We start from the raw sequence: 16,302 nt of genomic DNA on the forward strand, positions 1-16,302 counted from the left end.
GACTTTCTTTTTAACTTTCCCCCCTTTACTTACCATCAATCCAAATACTTATATTAATAGTGCCTGCAGATGTGCAAGGCATATAAGACTGTGGAGTATACAGTTTACAATAAGAACTTGTCTTCCCTTTGGGTCTTACATCTAGTTGAGATTGATGGTGGCATATATACATGAAATCGTTAAATAGTGTATGATTCCGTGCCAGAGGAGTGGTGGAGAGAACAGAATTCATTAGGAACTGAGAAGACTGAGTGAGTCTGTGTGGGCAGAGAAGTTCATAGAGAAGATAAAGCCATTGACCTTAGATAAGGTTTAGATACAGAAAGACCAGAAATGGTCAGAGCAGAGCTTACTGAAGCAGTTAGATTCTTTTGGCCCCAAGTATGTATGGGACACCTTTTAGACAGATTTTAAAATTTTCCTGGATTACCAAGTATTCTCTTAGCCTAAACTGTGTTATTAGAAATTGGAAGCACCTGATATATACTTTGTGCAGTTGTATTTAGAAGTAAGGGTAGTTTCTATTTTGGCCACCCCACATTGGATTGGGTACCTTACGGGCACTATCTCCAGTTTACTTATCTTTTTACTTCTCTCAGTGGTTGTCATTGAGCCAGACTTATTATATTCCCTCTTCACAGTCCCTACCGTCTTTGAGATTTCTTTTCTTAAAACTCTGGAAAAACTATTCTTGTCCTGGTCACTGATTACTTCTGTACTGTAGGTCAGTGGTCAGCTCTCAGTCCACATCTTACTTGATACATAGCAGCACATTTAACGCAGTTGGTTACTCCCTCCTCCTTGGCACATTTTCTTCACTTGGCTTTCTGAACACCATATTTCCTGATTTTCCTCCCACACCAGAGTTAGTATTTCAGTAGTCTTTGTTAGTCCCCTCTTCCAGTTCTACTTTGTCTTGGTCTCATAAACTTGGAGTTCCCAGGACTCTCCCTCCTTTTATCACTTCTGTGTGTCTGCCCCGGCTCTCTCTTGTTGATTTCATTTAGTATCTTATGTGTATGTATGCCAGTAACTCACAAATTTGTATCCAACCTTGACCTTATTCTTGAACTCCAGGTTTATATATCCGACTCACTTTTACACATATGCACTGGGGTGACTACTCAACATCTCAGCTTTCACAAGCCCCAAACTGAACTCTTTTATGTCTCCCTCCCCCTCATAACTGCTCAGCCTTTAATCTTTTTCATCTGAATTGAAGACAGCTTTGTCTTTCTGGTTGACTTGGGGTGAAAACCTTGGAGTCATCTGTGAGTCCTTTCCTTCCCTCATACCCAGGCAAAATCATGTTGGCTTTGCCCTCAGAATATGTCCGGAATCCGACCACTTCTCACCACCTCCACACCTAACACCCTGGGCTGAGCCACTGTTCTCATCTGGATTGCGGCCACAGCCTCCTGACTCATTGCCCGGCTTCTGTCTTGTACTCCTATCATCAGCCAGAATGACTGTATTAAAATGTTAGGTCAGTTTATGTAGCTGTTCTGCTCAGAACTTTGCAATGGGCATTCCTATCCCTCAAAGAAAGTAAAAGGCAAAGACTTTACAGTACCAGAAAGGCCCTACAAGATCAGGACCCCCGCCCTGGTCTCCTGGGCTTCCTCTCCTACTGATTTCCTTTGCCAGAAATCTACTTTAGCCACACTGGCCTCTTTGCTATTTCTTGAATAATCTAGGTATATTTCTGCAATAGGGCTTTGTCCCCCTCAGTCTGGAATGCTTTCCTCTGTAGGGGAGGAAAAATAATTTTCTTTCTACCCTTGCAAGTTCTTGGCTGAGAATATATGTTATACAGATCTAAGTCTGAGCTGTCATCATGATAAAAAAAAATTTCTTTAGAGGTTTAGAGTCATTCTTCTCTGCCTGGTACAGAGAGGGAGATACCCTTACGAATGGAGATTTGTTTTATAAGTTTAAATTTCCTTTACCAAAGGGTAACTTGTACTCTGTTCTCAGAGCTTCTGTGTCTGCTATTTCTCAGAATAATCAGCTCAAAATCATTCTTACGCCAAAGAAGCTGTTTTGGGGTGGCATATTCTCCTACCCTTCACCCCCCGAGGTATCCACGTGGCTAATTCCCTCGCTTCTTTCAAGTCTTTGCCCAGATGTCACTTTCTCAGTGAGGCCTACGATGTCCACCTGTTTAAGATTACAATTGCTCAAGCCACATACACTCCCCACTTGTTTTACTCGGCTTCCCCCGACCCCTGCCAGTGGCACGTATCCTTTTTTGTCATACTGTATAATTGACTAACTTTGTGTTTAGCTTCCTCACCAGAAAGTAAGTTTTAGGGCGGAGATTTTTGCCTTACACTTCTATACCTGTCACATAATTGAGTGCTCAATAAATAGCTGTTGAATGAATAAACATCCTAAGGCTACTGTACTTTCAGGCTTTTTTTTTTTTTTTTTAACTTGGCTGCGCTGGGTCTTAGCGCAGCCAAATTTCTGATATAAATTAAAGTTTAAGAACCACCAGTATGAGCAGGATTTCAGGAGCCAGGTCTGTTGCTTACAGGTATGGATGTGTAGATCTATGGGGTAATTGACAAGTATTACTGAATTTGTTCTCTCTTGGTTCTTCTCTTTCTCTTCCTCCTCCCTATTTCCTGAGGAAGTAACACAGGGAAAGAGGATATAAACTGTAGTGACTTCCAGTTGATTAATTGCACGTGTCAGGGTCCCCAAGACTACCTTTAGGTTCTAGTGATTACCAGGAGGATGCACTGGACTCAGCAGGTAGTCATACCCATACTTATGGCTAACATTTATTACAGCAAAAAGATACAAGGCAAAAATCAGCCAAGGGAAAAGTCACATGGGGCAGAGTCCAGAGGAAACCAGGAGAAAGCTTCCAAGAGTCCTCTCCCAGCGGAGTCACACAGGGCACGCTTAATTCCTCTAACATCAAATCCTAACAAGTGTGAAGTGTTACCTACCAGGGAAGCTCCTTTAGAGACACAGTATTCAGGTGTTTACTGGGTACTTGTCATACAGGCACCCTCTGTCTAGCAGATACCGAAATTGCAGGGATGCCAAGAAGAAAAGTAGTTCAGCACAAACCACATTATACAAACAGTTGAGGCACAGTGAGCCATTCTTAACCAGTTAGGGTGGTAGGAACCCTCCGGTTCCAGGCCTGCTTGCAAGGTTGACCCTTGACTGGCATCTGGGAACTTGGATTTCAGGAGGGTTCCTACTCCCTAACTGGTTAAGAATGGCTCACTAGTGCTTACAGGTGGGGATATGTTAACTCTTTTCTGCCGTGTTTCTCTTTTCACTGTTTTCATCATGGTATCCAAAGAAGTTTGTTTTTTCTTCTTTATGTAGAACATAAAGCATTTAGATTTATCTCTCTTTAGGACATTTAGTAATAATCAAAATGTGAGAATGACTTGGACAGTTTAAGTGGATTGAATAAGTGAGTTTATTCATGGAGGCATAGTTTCTGGAAAATGCCTTCAAGTATTATTGTCTCCTGATTTTAGTAATTACAAAAGTGGTTTATTTCATAGTAAAATTTTAAAATTTATTCCAAATGATAAAAAATTAAAATAGCTTTCTTAGAATTCACTTGAAAAATATTATCTATGAATGTGACCATCTGTTCAAAGCAGACACTGATTTTTCTTCACTTTACTTCCATCTTTCATGTTCCAAAGGGCCAATTTGTAACTTGGCATCTTTGGATTTGCTTTTGGGAATAACCAATCTTCTTCCTTTCTTTCTTTTTTATAGGTCAAGATGCTGAATTATCAGGGACGCTTTCACTTGTTTTGACACAGTGCTGTAAGAGAATAAAGGATACTGTTCAAAAATTGGCCTCAGACCACAAAGACATCCACAGCAGTGTTTCTCGGGTTGGAAAAGCCATTGATAAGGTATGGTGTTGAGGGGAGTGTCTGGTGTGCTTTAGCATCATCCTTCATCTCCTGTCACTGCTTCAATAACATTAGCTTTCTCAGATTATTTTATGTTGTTTCTTTTATCCTTGCTTTTAATAAACTTCTGCAGATCTGGTTTTACTATGTTATTCTTAAAGTTCCCTGTTGCTGTTATTTAAAAAACAAAAAGAAAACAAACCAAAAACCTCTTTTTACAACCTTGTTTTTTTACCCATTTGCTTAAATGATTACCGCTCCTAGTGTCCTGATGAGTAAATTTCCAAGAAATTTTAACTCACTATGAGGGAGTTTGTTTATAGAAGTAACTTTTCCTACTTCCTGAGTAATTCCCAGGCCAGGACTCTGCCTCTGTTATGGGAGGATGAGGATGGGATGATTACATCTGTCTCCCCTGCAGCATCTTAACTCTTGTTGTCTTCCTGTGAGCATGCTCGTCACTTTTCTCCAGTGTTGCTTTCTGTGTGAGTGGGTTGGTTGCTAGCTAGCAAGGCCCGTCACTTGTATTGGGTGATTTTTCTTTTTTAATGTTCATTGGAATATAGTTGCTCTTGTGACATCTCTTAAATCTTTAACTTGGTGGTTTACTTGTAAGCAGTTTTCACTTTTAGCACTGGGCCTGTTTTGCCCTTGGCGTTCATAGTCCTAGTGGCGACTGAGAGAAGTGGCCCAAGGTTACTGTGTGATACCTCTGACTCTTTCAGAGGAGTTTGAAATAGTCAAACACTGGGGAGTTTGTGACTGGTTATGGACATTTTTGTTCACACATTGTAAACTTCCGGGAGGGTAGGAAGAACTTTTGGGGAGAGCTGTTTGTCGTAAAACCAGTCTTATGAGCTGCTCCGTATGTATACATGAGAACAGCAGCTGTAACGTAGAAACTCGTGGAATCCAGAGAGTGGCTCTAACTCGTGGGCAAGTCTGTTAAAAAGAATCCTACAGAGCAGTCGTATTGAACAGCTAGGCTCGAGGCAGCCTCAGTGAGCACTAGATGCTCGTAAGGAGATGTGGTTAACCGGTAGGTACGGTGTGACAGGACTGTGAGTGGTGGGGCTCTGGGGACTGTTGGGGTAGCTGTGCCTTCAGAAGTGTTAGTGACCTTTTGGAGAGCTCTCACCACTCCCACGGCACCGTGGGCTTCGCCTCAGCCCAAGAGGCAGAGGAGTGGTGTTGGCGGCAGCAACCTCCTTTTGGGGTCAGTGATGGCCGTTGCCAGCAGAGGCTGGGAGGGCAGCAAGTGTTCTCTGAAATAGCTTTGAGGTTGTGATGCCTGTTTGTTAATTGCAGGGGAGTGAACACAGCTTTGGAAGTGGCTTCAGCCTCAGACTTCTGGGGGCTGTGGCGCTGGATGCGGTCAGCTGGTACGTGAAGTGATCGTTGGCATGTACTGCTTAAAGACCTCCTGGAATGGTGATGGGGGCACTTTAGAGGGGGTCTTAAATCACTGTGGGTGAGGAACCCTCTGTTTCTTTAGGGTGAGGTAACTACTGGTGGTGTTTAGGAAGCTTCGGATTTTGGTGGCCGACAGTGACCAAGGCTTTCTAATGATGGTTCAGACCCCAGGAGGTTCCTGGAGGCGTTGACCACCAGGCTGCCTGCAGTTATGCCAGTGTCGGGGAGCAGCAGGACCAGAACATGCCGTGACAGTGAGGGTAACTGACGGTTCCAAAGCAGCCAATCAGAGAAAGCGTCTGAGAAAAGATCCCAGATTCTGGGAATAGGTAGGGACGGCCTCAGCAGTCGTACCTCAAGTGTGCGGACTACTGGCCACCAGGATTTGGAACATTTGGGCAAATAATTCAGGAGCTTTGCATTCTGCCACTGGTAGGGTGACCAGACGTCCTCATTTCCTAGCTTATGTCTTGTCCTGTCATAATTATCATCAGAACCCTCTTTTACTCTTGTCCCCCAGCTACTGGTGACTTGCTAAACATGTCTTCCTCCTGATCTGGCAAGTCTTTATAGATATTCATAAGGGTTATCATAGTTTGGCTAATCATTGAGACAAAGCATTTAAATGTAGTTGGTGCTAGAAATGGATGTATCTTTTTGAGATTGGATAACAAGGGAACACATAGTGAGTAATCTATATTCTGACTGTTTTAGGGGGGATGTGTTTGAGGTGAATGTTGCTAATTAAATATTTTAATTTACTCATTTCTCTTTTGAATATATTTTTCAGGTACTTGGAAGTTATAAGGGCTTTTTCAAGTAATTTCTTTTTTTTTTTTGGTAGGTTTTATGTTCCTGTGAAAGTAGTTTAGGTTCTAGGTGACCTGGATTCTCGATTCTTCTGATTTGTCATATGAAATAAGATCATTAAGTTGATACTGGTGATATTTGTTGAATTATAGTCCTGGGGCACAGCAGAAAGCTTGGATCTCTTAGCCCAGTTCGCTAACATTTTCCAGTGCATTCTCTCCCCTTTTTTGGGGTGGGGGGGGCATCTACTTAGCCTCAGCTGTAAACGAAGCTGTTACCCTGCTAGAACTACCTAGACCTTGTACATGAGCTTCCCATGCATATGAGGAACTCTGTGTTGGCTGTTGTTGTCTAAGACTCCATTGCCTTGTAAAGTCTTCCTGCTCTTCTAGTTTGCACCTGGTAAATATGTGCAAGCTTCCGGGGCCGCCTGCTATAAAGGCTGGGTGGACTTGTGTGGACTGGTAAACAAACAGGATGAAGCTGAAGCCATTGTGGCTGAAGCCTTTAAAGGCTCAAGCCTTTACACAACAAACAGCCTTGAGTAATAAACTGGAATGTCATCCAGCGGCCTGTGAGTACCATGTTATGGACACATGTTCCCACCCTGCTGAGAGGAGGACAGTAAAGAAGCCGGTGACTCCTTTATGAGCAGGTTGGTTGTTGAGTGAGGAACTTCAGTAAGTTTTTGACATGCTTAAATGATTTATTTTTTCCTTTAATGTTTCGGTGCTCCTTTTAAAGTTCTTTAGTCATCACTTCGCTGAAAATGTACACAGAAAAGAAGTTTATGATGTTAACCAAGACATTTTCTGGCTTTTAATTATTGCCAACATAAAAAGTTATTGAAGATTTCTGCTTCAACGTGTTGACTATTTCCAGATGCTTGTAGTATAATCATAGTTTATAATATATAATAACAACAACCATTGGGTTTTGTGGTAAAATTTCTTTAAAATGTGTTTTTATTATTTATTTTATAATTTTTAAATTCCTTCTCTATTTTAAGAAAATCTAGAATTCTCTCCTGTTTAGTGTATTTTATTTAGTGTGTTACTTAGTCCTTTGACTTCTTTAAAGTTTAATTCCTAAGAAAAGTCAATAAAAGCAATTATTGCTTTAGACTCGTGTGTGTGTGTGTGTGTGTGTGTGTGTGTGTGTGTGTGAAATAGTGCTAAGATTTTAAAGAGTCTAAAATTTGCTGTGGGACAGTGGAAAGTGAAACATACAGTTCTTTAGAAGATTGTGGTCTAGTTTGTTCATGTAAGGGTGCTTTTTGTACACATAAAAGAACTGGAAAGATTCTGAGGCAAGATAAAGTAAGTTTGCATAGGATGGACTCTGCTTACTATAAAAAGGAAAGGGAAGATCATTATGCTCTTGATTAATCAAAGGTTTCTGGAGTTGATATTTTAAATTTGATTTGGAAGAATGGGTAAGATTTAGAGCAGCAGAGCAGTGAGGTGTGGTTCTTCTGTGGCACCCAGAAAGGAGCTGAACAGCTGAGAAAATGCTTGACTCCTGTTAAAGGCTCTCAGGGACTGACTGGATTGGAGCGGCTGCCCTTGTCGGGACTAGGACAAGATCAGGCTGGGGACAGGCCGGTGATGGAAGGCCTCAGGGATTTGTTCCAAGGAGATGAGGGGGAAAGGGAGGGAACGATGAAAGTATGTGAGGATTTGCTTGCCTTCGTTAGATAGGATGAAATTAGACTAAGGAGAGGTCAGGAGTAGGAAGATACAGGTCTCACTTAATGGAGTGTTGACCGTGTTCCAGACACTGAGCTGAGAGCTTTACGTACATTTATAGCCCATGATGCAGGTACATTATTCCCATTTCACATATGAGGAAACTAAGATTCAGAAATATTAAGTAACATACCCCAGATGTACAGCTTGGAAGTGGCGAATTGATGTTTGGGAAAAGCTATCACTCAAGAGTTTGTTCTTAAACACTGTGCTGTGCTAGGAAATCAGGCCATTGCAGGGCTGGTAATGTTTTAAGGGGGAAAATCTTCTGCCACTAGATGGAGCATCTACACTGGTGAGGCAACATGATGACTTTAAAAAATGGAGTAAGACTATAAAAAGTGAAATAGAGAATATTTTAAGATAGTCCTGGGTGAGCCGTTTGGAACTGCCTTTTATGTAGGTATGACTGGGGTATGAGAGGAGAAAAAGATACTGGCAGGAGAAAATTTGGGGGGTTTAACCTTAAAAAGTCATTTGGTTTGAGTGGGTGAGGTCAGATAAGTACTGGCTCTAAAGTTCTTACTATGTAATGGATAAATCCTTGTAGTAGAGAGACAGACGTTAACGAAGGAAGGAGATTAAGGAAGGAAATGAAGGAAATTAAAAAGGCTAGAAAATTTAGTCTAAGATGAAAAAGCTAAGTTTTGAGTTCTGAAATATAGGCAGATAGTTTGATTTATGTTTTGGGTGGAATTTTTAGAATTATTGAAAAGGAATGGTGAACAAAGTTATAAAAAGGCAACAGTGATTAGAAGCTAGGAACAAATTCCCTAAAAATAAAACATGTCAAACTAACCGCCTTCCCCCCCTCCCCGCCACCAATTACTAGCAAGGCATTTAATAAAAATCTCATATTTTTGTGGTCAGGATGGAAGATGTTCCTTTTTAAATTATGTGGTTTGAATAGGATCAGCCGTGTTCTCGATACCGTGTCCACTTCGGCCACAGTGCTGCATGGTGTGAGGATGGGCCTGAGCCATCCAGGCTTGGCCACCTTCTTCGTTTGCTCCAGGGTGGGTACCTCAACGTCCTTCCCAAGGATCTTTCTCATTGGAGCCCTTATGGAAAGAAGGGCTGGAAATACGTGAGCCCTGGAGTGATTCGTAGCCCTTGAAAGAATCTGGTCTCTTGTGGGAAGCAAAACCACATGTCGCGAGAAAAGGGAGGGGAAATCTTTGGAGACCCGTTTGTCCTCCTGTCTACCCCTGGTTACCTGTGTCTCTTTTTAAGTCCAACTTGCTTGGGCAAAAGAGATTTCTGTTTGTAGGAACCCAGAGTCCTGACTTAGGCAGCTAGTTGCTCTTCAGGTCTCTTCACTTGTACTGGGCTTCAGTTTCTGTGAAACGATATTGGTTTTGCCCTTTTCAGTCTGAAGATCATTCTCAGAAGAGGAGTTGAGTTCTGCTTTCTCTGCCATGTGTCCCATTACGTTATTAGTTTTAGGCTCTGAGCAGAATGAAACTCCATTATTTAGTTGGTAATGATAATTATTTGTTGAATTACAGTCTAGTCCACAGAGGAAAGCCTGGACCTTTGCAGTCAGGTCTCAGATGAGGGTACAGGATCAGAGAGCCCCACTGGATCTGGAGGGGGTACAAACCCACTTTTGCCTGAGTCTAGATGAAACAGCTTGCTTGGTCTAGCATCCAAGTTAGGTTGGGTTGAGAGGGGAAACAGACCCTATACCTATTAAGCTGTGCCAACTAATCCAGTCTGTAATTGTATTCAAGTGATTTTAAATTACTGAACTTATTATTAATGCCTCTGTTAAAGTGCTTTTGTGTTTTTATTTTTATTTATGTTTTCTAAAATGAAGCTCTTTTAAATGGAGAATCAGAAGATTTGGTGGCAAGGCCTGGCCCTCAGATTCAGCATCTGCGTTATTGAAGGCTTACCAGGGGATAGGTACTGATAGTAGATATCTTCATGTACGTTATTTAATTTAGTCTTTAGCAATACCTTGTGAGGTAGAGATTGTGGTCGGCACACACAGATGTGAAAACTAAGACTTTGGTTAAGTAACCTGCCTGAGATCACAGAACTAGAAAGCAAATGGAAGAGCTGGGATAAAAGCCCAGATTTTAAGACTTTGAAGAGCCTTTCCCAGCTGGAGTTCTTTGAAAAAATTAATTCCTAGTACCCTGAGGGCACCCACTATATGTATGCATTTCTGTCCTGTGCTTCTAGAGTGGTAAGAGGTGTGTGCCTTCTTTGGGAGAATTAGTAAAATAGTCGCTCAGATTTCTGTAGTTGGTTCAGATAAGGAGGAAGTTGACTGACCAGAGCAGAGAGGTATGTGAAATAACATGTAAAATAACTGTGAAGGATGGGGATGTAAATGTGACAGGTGGTTAGATTGTGGGGCATTTTAAGGATCTTAAAAGCCCAGCAGAGTAGTTTGGCACATGTCTGGCCATGCCACATGACTCCCCTTTGTTTATAAAGAAATAACTTATCAGTGTGCATCCCCTAACCTCCCCCCACCTTCCTTGATCTGGCTAATCTACCTGTCTCTTAACTTTGAAAACTAAAGGAGAGGTATGAATATCATGCAGAGGAGAGACTGGAATGTCTAAAAGGAGCAACATTTATAAATGCTCATTATGAGACACTACTAAATTTATTTTCCAACCCATAGTTGGCAAAGCACTGCTGTCTGGTATATACCTACATATGGATTATTTTATTACAGGGCGTATACCTCATTATCACCTTTACTAAGTTTACTAGTAAAAATTTAGCAATTTTCCCCTAAAGTGTTTGTTTATAACAATGTATAGTCCTACTGAACATATATAACAGTTTCTGTTTCCTCAATTCCTACTTACACTTGGTATTATCAGACTTTTTTTTTTTTTTTTTTTTTTGCGGTACGCGAGCCTCTCACTGTTGTGGCCTCTCCCGTTGCAGAGCACAGGCTCCGGACGCGCAGGCTCAGCGGCCATGGCTCACGGGCCCAGCTGCTCCACGGCATGTGGGATCTTCCCGGACTGGGGCACGAACCCGTGTCCCCTGCATCGGCAGGTGGACTCTCAACCACTGCGCCACCAGGGAAGCCCTCCCTATCAGACTTTTTAAAAATTTAAATCAATCAGATGGATGTGAAATAGTATCCATTTGTATTAATTTGCATTTCCTTCATCATCTTTGAAGTTGAGCACCTTTTCATATGTTTGACCATGTGAATTTTCTCCTTTTTGAATTTCTTGGTTATTTGTCCATTGTTTTCTACTGGGTTATTTGTCTTTTTTATTGATTGGTAGGAATTTTTTTTAAAAAAACGTCTTTTGGATACTAATCTTTTTGGGGTTGTAGTGAAGTAGGTATCTTTTCCCAGCCTGCATGGAACCAGAATCCAGATCTTTTTGTTCTCTGTTAAATATTCTTTGCAGTTTACCTCTCACTGCTAAATCAGATTAACTGGGTGCTTAGAAGGGAAGTTGATTCCTGGTGGGTGCAACAGTAGCACATAGTTAGGTTCACAGGCCAATTTTTCTTCAAAAGTCGATGGAGAAGTTTAAAAAAAATTAACAGTATTAAAGAATTGGCACTTAGGAATTAAAACAAATGCTGAGTTTTATTGTGTATGGTTATCACTACCTGCTCAATAATTATAATTTCATAAAATGTATTTCAGAAATGGATTTGTTTTGGATAGTGAGCAATGAAAGCCAGTCCTTAATTCTAACCAATTTGTAAGCATGTTCATGATACGGCAGAGAGGTAGGATGGTTTTAGATTTCATGGTTTCATAGTGATGGTCTGTTAAAGTTATTTACTCCTCCTCTGCCTAGCTTCCAGATTTTAAAACTTTTAATCCATCAAAAATGTGAATGATACTAAAAGTACATGAGGTGGTGTACGAATTTATGTGTCCTGATTTCTCTTTTTAAGCCATAATATCTTTTCTAGGCGGACACACCCTTGGATGTATGCTTTTTTGCTTTTGATTCTTTTTTGAATCCTGCCTTCACATTTAAGAACATCTTTCCACTTTTTTTTTCTTTTCCTTTAAAAATATAAAAGGAAAAAGTATAGTAAAACAGAAGTGGTAATAGATGTTTCTCTTCACTAGCCACTTCTTGGCTGGTTTGCGGTGCTGCCAATTTCCTGGGCAGCCATGCAAATGAGTTTGGTCACCTAGCAACAGGGGCTAGAACTGATCCTTGCTCTGATGCAACAGTAAGAATGTACAGTTAAAACAAAAGGAGTTCTGATACTATATTGCATTTCCTCAACCTTTTTTTTTTTTTTTATAATTTCAGCTTTAATTTTACTGCATGTGAGCAGAAAATAAGCTATGAAAAAAATTTACTTATCGACCTCAGTGGTTTAAACTGGAAAATCAGAACGGTAGAAGGGAGCTCAGAAATTTTCATCGAATGCATTGCTTATTCATGCTTAGTTGTATTTTCCAAGACTAGCAAATAAGTTCTAGAACTTGAACGTAGTAGAGGTATCCTGAGGGCAAGGGTATTCAATTTTTCTTACCACCTGTGTAGTAGTGACCATGGTACACATTATAGGAATAAAGTTACATGAAGAGCATCATTGTAAAACCATCTAAATTTGTTTAAATGTTAGACTCTTTCATTTTAAAGTCATCAAGTTTTCTAGATGAACATTTACCTTTGGCATGTATATTAAGGAAAGATTTAAAGGAATTGTTTTGTTTTATTGGAGCAGTTACTGTCTGGTGGTAGCTATTAAAATCCTGACTGAGTATATACTACCAAAAAAATTGTCTGTTTTAATGTGGTCTGTGCTTTGAGCTGACCATTGTGTCTTCCAAAGTTTTTTTTCTTTCTTTCCTGCAGAATAATAGACACCTGAAAAATGTGTTGGGGGTTGATGCGGTTGGGGAGTAATCATTGAATGAATAAGTAGAAATCCGAAGGTTGTATTTGGAGTGAATGAGGTTGATAGATCCGTGAGGAACCTTAATTAGTCTCTGTGATTCTTGCTTACAGGGTGCATTCAGCCAGTTATACAGTTATAGGCAGATTTCTGAGTTCATAATAAATTCTGTCATCTTCTGATACCCATTCCTTTAGTCATTTGAATGGCCATTTGTCAGGGGAAATAAAATATGGGAGAGTGTACATCAGTCACCCTTCTAGGCCTGTACCTTAGTCCAGAAGAGGAACAAGATAGCACCGTCTTCACTTCTAGTGTTCTAGTTGTCATAGACAGCATAAAGATGTAATAATTTGCTTAAAAGTATTGATGAACTGTTATGAAATCATCTCTCAACAGGTGGAATCTGATAAGCAGATGGGAAATTAGAGAACCTTATCCAGACAGTTCTGGCTTTCCTTCAGTGCTAGAGAGTCTATTCAGTATGGGCATGGAGACTATTGCTGTAGCATCTAGATACCCTGTATTATTTCCATTCTTTAGATTAAGTACCAGGCCAAGAAAGAGGTCTATAAAAAGAAAATGAATAAAAATGAAGACTCAGGGTAATTTTGCTTTTTGTTTTTGTCTGAGTAATTCCAAATGTTAATGTGCATATTTAGTTTTAGGCTACTGACTTGACATCTAAGAATAGATAGTTCTTTAAAGAAAAATGGGCTTACTTTTGGAGAGGAGAGCTCTCCTGCATTGTAGTGATCGTAAACGGTAGGTGGTTTGCAGTTCTATTACTACCTGTTCGTGTATGTACTGTAAAATAATCCTGTGTCGTGTGGGCTGTATTTAAGCAATGATTGACTAAGATTGTAATTTCAGTAAATCTAAATGATCTCGTCTAATTAAATTCATGTGCTTCAAAAAAAAAAAAGAAAGAAAGAAATGCAAGAGGTTTACCAGGGGGTAATGCCTATGAAAGATAAGGCGGTGGAAGTAAAATTGGGCAGGGAAAGCTTTCAGAGGTAGCTTTGTTTTTCCTTCACTCTTGATGTTCCGAGTTGTCTTCTACTAGTATAATTTCCCTTCTATCAGGAGAACTTTTAGCGATTCTTTTAGAGCAGGTCTTCTGCCAACCAATTCAGCTTTCCTTCATCTGAGAATGTCTTTATTTCACCTTCATTCCTGAAGGATATTTTCACTTGGTACAAAATTTGGGGATGACAGTTCTTTTCTTCTAGTACTTGAAAAGTGTGCCACTTTCTTCTGGTCTCCATGGTTTCTATTGAGAAATCTGTAGTCATTTGAATCATAGTTCCCCTATAAGCAGTGCATCACTTTTCTTGATAACTATTTCAAGATGTTTTCTTTGTCTTACGTTTTTAACAGTTTGATTACGAAGTGTCTAAGTGTGGATTTCTTTGAATTCATCCTTTTAGGAGTCTGCTGACCTTGAATCTCTAGATTTATGTCTTTTGCCAGGTTTGGGAAATATTAAAACCATTTTTTTCTACACTATACTCTTCTGTTGTCCTAGCACTCCATTGACATGACTGTTAGATCTTTTGTTATTGTCATGCAGGGCCCTGCGGCTCTGTTCGTTTTTTTTCAATCTTTGGTTATTCAGGTTAGATCATTTCTATTGATCTTCACTGACTTTTGCACTGTTGCCTCTGTTCTGCTGTTGAGTCCATGCAACAAGTTTTTCACTTTGATTACTGTATCTTGTTTCTTGCTGAGTCTTTCTGTCTTTTATTTCAAAGTGCCCTTCCTTCTTGAAGCAATTTTATAATTGTTCTAACGTCTTTGATGATACCAACATCTGTCATCTTTGCATTGTTGTCTGTTGAACATCTTATGTGAATTTAGATTTTCCTGGGTCTTCATATGACAAATAATTTTGGATTGTATTTTGGACATTTTTAATAGTATGTTTTGAGCCTCTGGGTCTTATTTAAGTTCTATGGAGAATATTAATGTTTTTCTTTTAGCGGACTTGACCTGGTGGGGTTCAGGCTACTCAGTCTTCTCTGAGTTTTAAAATAGTTTCAATGTCAGCTTCGTTTCCAAAGCCATTACAAAGCTATTCAGATATGTTTTGTTTGTGTGCCAACCAGTGGCCATTCTGGGACCTGGAAACTAGGGCTCTGTCTTAGTTCAGTTTTCAAAGTCTGTGGTATGCTGCTGAGGGTCAGACCCATGCCTGTATAACTTGAGGGTGAGCCCAGGAGTTCATAAACAGCTTGCTGGGGGGATCACTTTCCTGCATTCCTTCCTCTCTGTGATCTCCCTCCTACTTTTTTTTTTGGTATGCGGGCCTCTCACTGTTGTGGCCTCTCCCGTTGTGGAGCGCAGGCTCCGGACGCTCAGGCTCAGGAGCCATGGCTCACGGGCCCAGCCGCTCCGCGGCATGTGGGATCTTCCCAGACCGGGGCACGAACCCGTGTCCCCTGCATTGGCAGGCGGACTCTCAACCACTGCGCCACCAGGGAAGCCCTCTCTCCTACTTTATGGTTCTTGGGGGCTGCCTTTTTAGTTATCCAGCCAGAAATCTGGGGCTTTACTTATCCTGCTCTCCTGTATATTTACCATAACTCTGCCTACATCTGGGGCTACAAGGTGTAAGGACAGAGAGAAAAGGTGCAAGAGGGGTTTTTGCCCCTCACTCTTGGGACCATAGCTTCTCTGACTGGAGAGGAAGGATCCCTTTCTAAAGGTGCCTCAGAGTTTTAGGTTGCCTGCTGTGGTAGACAGAGTTCTAAAGGTCTCCCAAGATTCTTGTCCCATGGTTATTCAGTCAGACATAATCTAGGTACTGCTGTGAAGGGTAGAAATAGAAACTGATTTAACTACAGACTGCCTTGAGCTACAGTACAAGAAAAGGGAGGGGGAAAAAGCATGCGATTTCCCCCACTCTCTATGTGGTAGGAGAATACACTCCTGTTCCCCATGCCAGAACCGAAGGGCTTCTCTTGGAGCGCTCTGTCGACATCCTGGGTGCCCAGTTGTGGGTTTTGGCTGCATTGCATCCAGGCTAAGAGATGTTGGAGGGAGAAAAGTAGTAAACTCACTGCCAGTTCTTTGCCTTCCTCCTCAGTCCACTTACTATTGTTCATTGTTTTGTTTCCTCAAGTAGCTACTCCATTCAGTCCTGATTTTGTAACTGCATTCAGCGGGAGAGACAGGTTGGGTTTTTAAGGATTCTTTTTTTTTTTTTTTAACAAATGGAGTCATAATTTTGTAGTTTTGTAGAAGTTGCTTTTTTTTCACTTAAGGTGTTATGGACATTTTTCCATGTTAGTAGATACAGAGCAATGAACCTCACTTTTTAATTATGAATAGTAGTACTAGCATAATAGCAACTACCATTTCACTGAACCAATAAGGAAGTATATTAATTTATGAGGGCTGCTCTAACAAAGTACCACAGACTGGGTGGCTTACACCGACATTTATTTTCCCGCAGTTCTGGAGACTGGAAGTTCCGTATCAAGGTGTGGCAGGGTTGGTTTCTTCTGAGGCCTTTCTCCCTGACTTGTAGATAGCCATCTTCTTCCTGTGTGATCCTGTGGTGTCTT

General features: G+C 40.8%; 1 protein-coding gene across 1 annotated transcript in view; it reads left to right on the forward strand.

The window, feature by feature from the left end:
• RMND5A (required for meiotic nuclear division 5 homolog A) overlaps positions 1 to 16,302 on the forward strand; it is a 50,111-nt gene that overhangs the window by 16,384 nt on the left and 17,425 nt on the right. Inside the window, exon 2 of the mRNA XM_081254455.1 lies at positions 3,760 to 3,902. Within this exon, the coding sequence (XP_081110581.1) occupies positions 3,760 to 3,902 (143 nt within the window). The remainder of the gene's footprint in view (positions 1 to 3,759; positions 3,903 to 16,302) is intronic.

The sequence above is a fragment of the Mesoplodon bidens genome (genome assembly GCF_964165515.1).
Source record: "Mesoplodon bidens genome assembly, chromosome: 14".
Classification (NCBI taxonomy): domain Eukaryota; kingdom Metazoa; phylum Chordata; class Mammalia; order Artiodactyla; family Ziphiidae; genus Mesoplodon; species Mesoplodon bidens.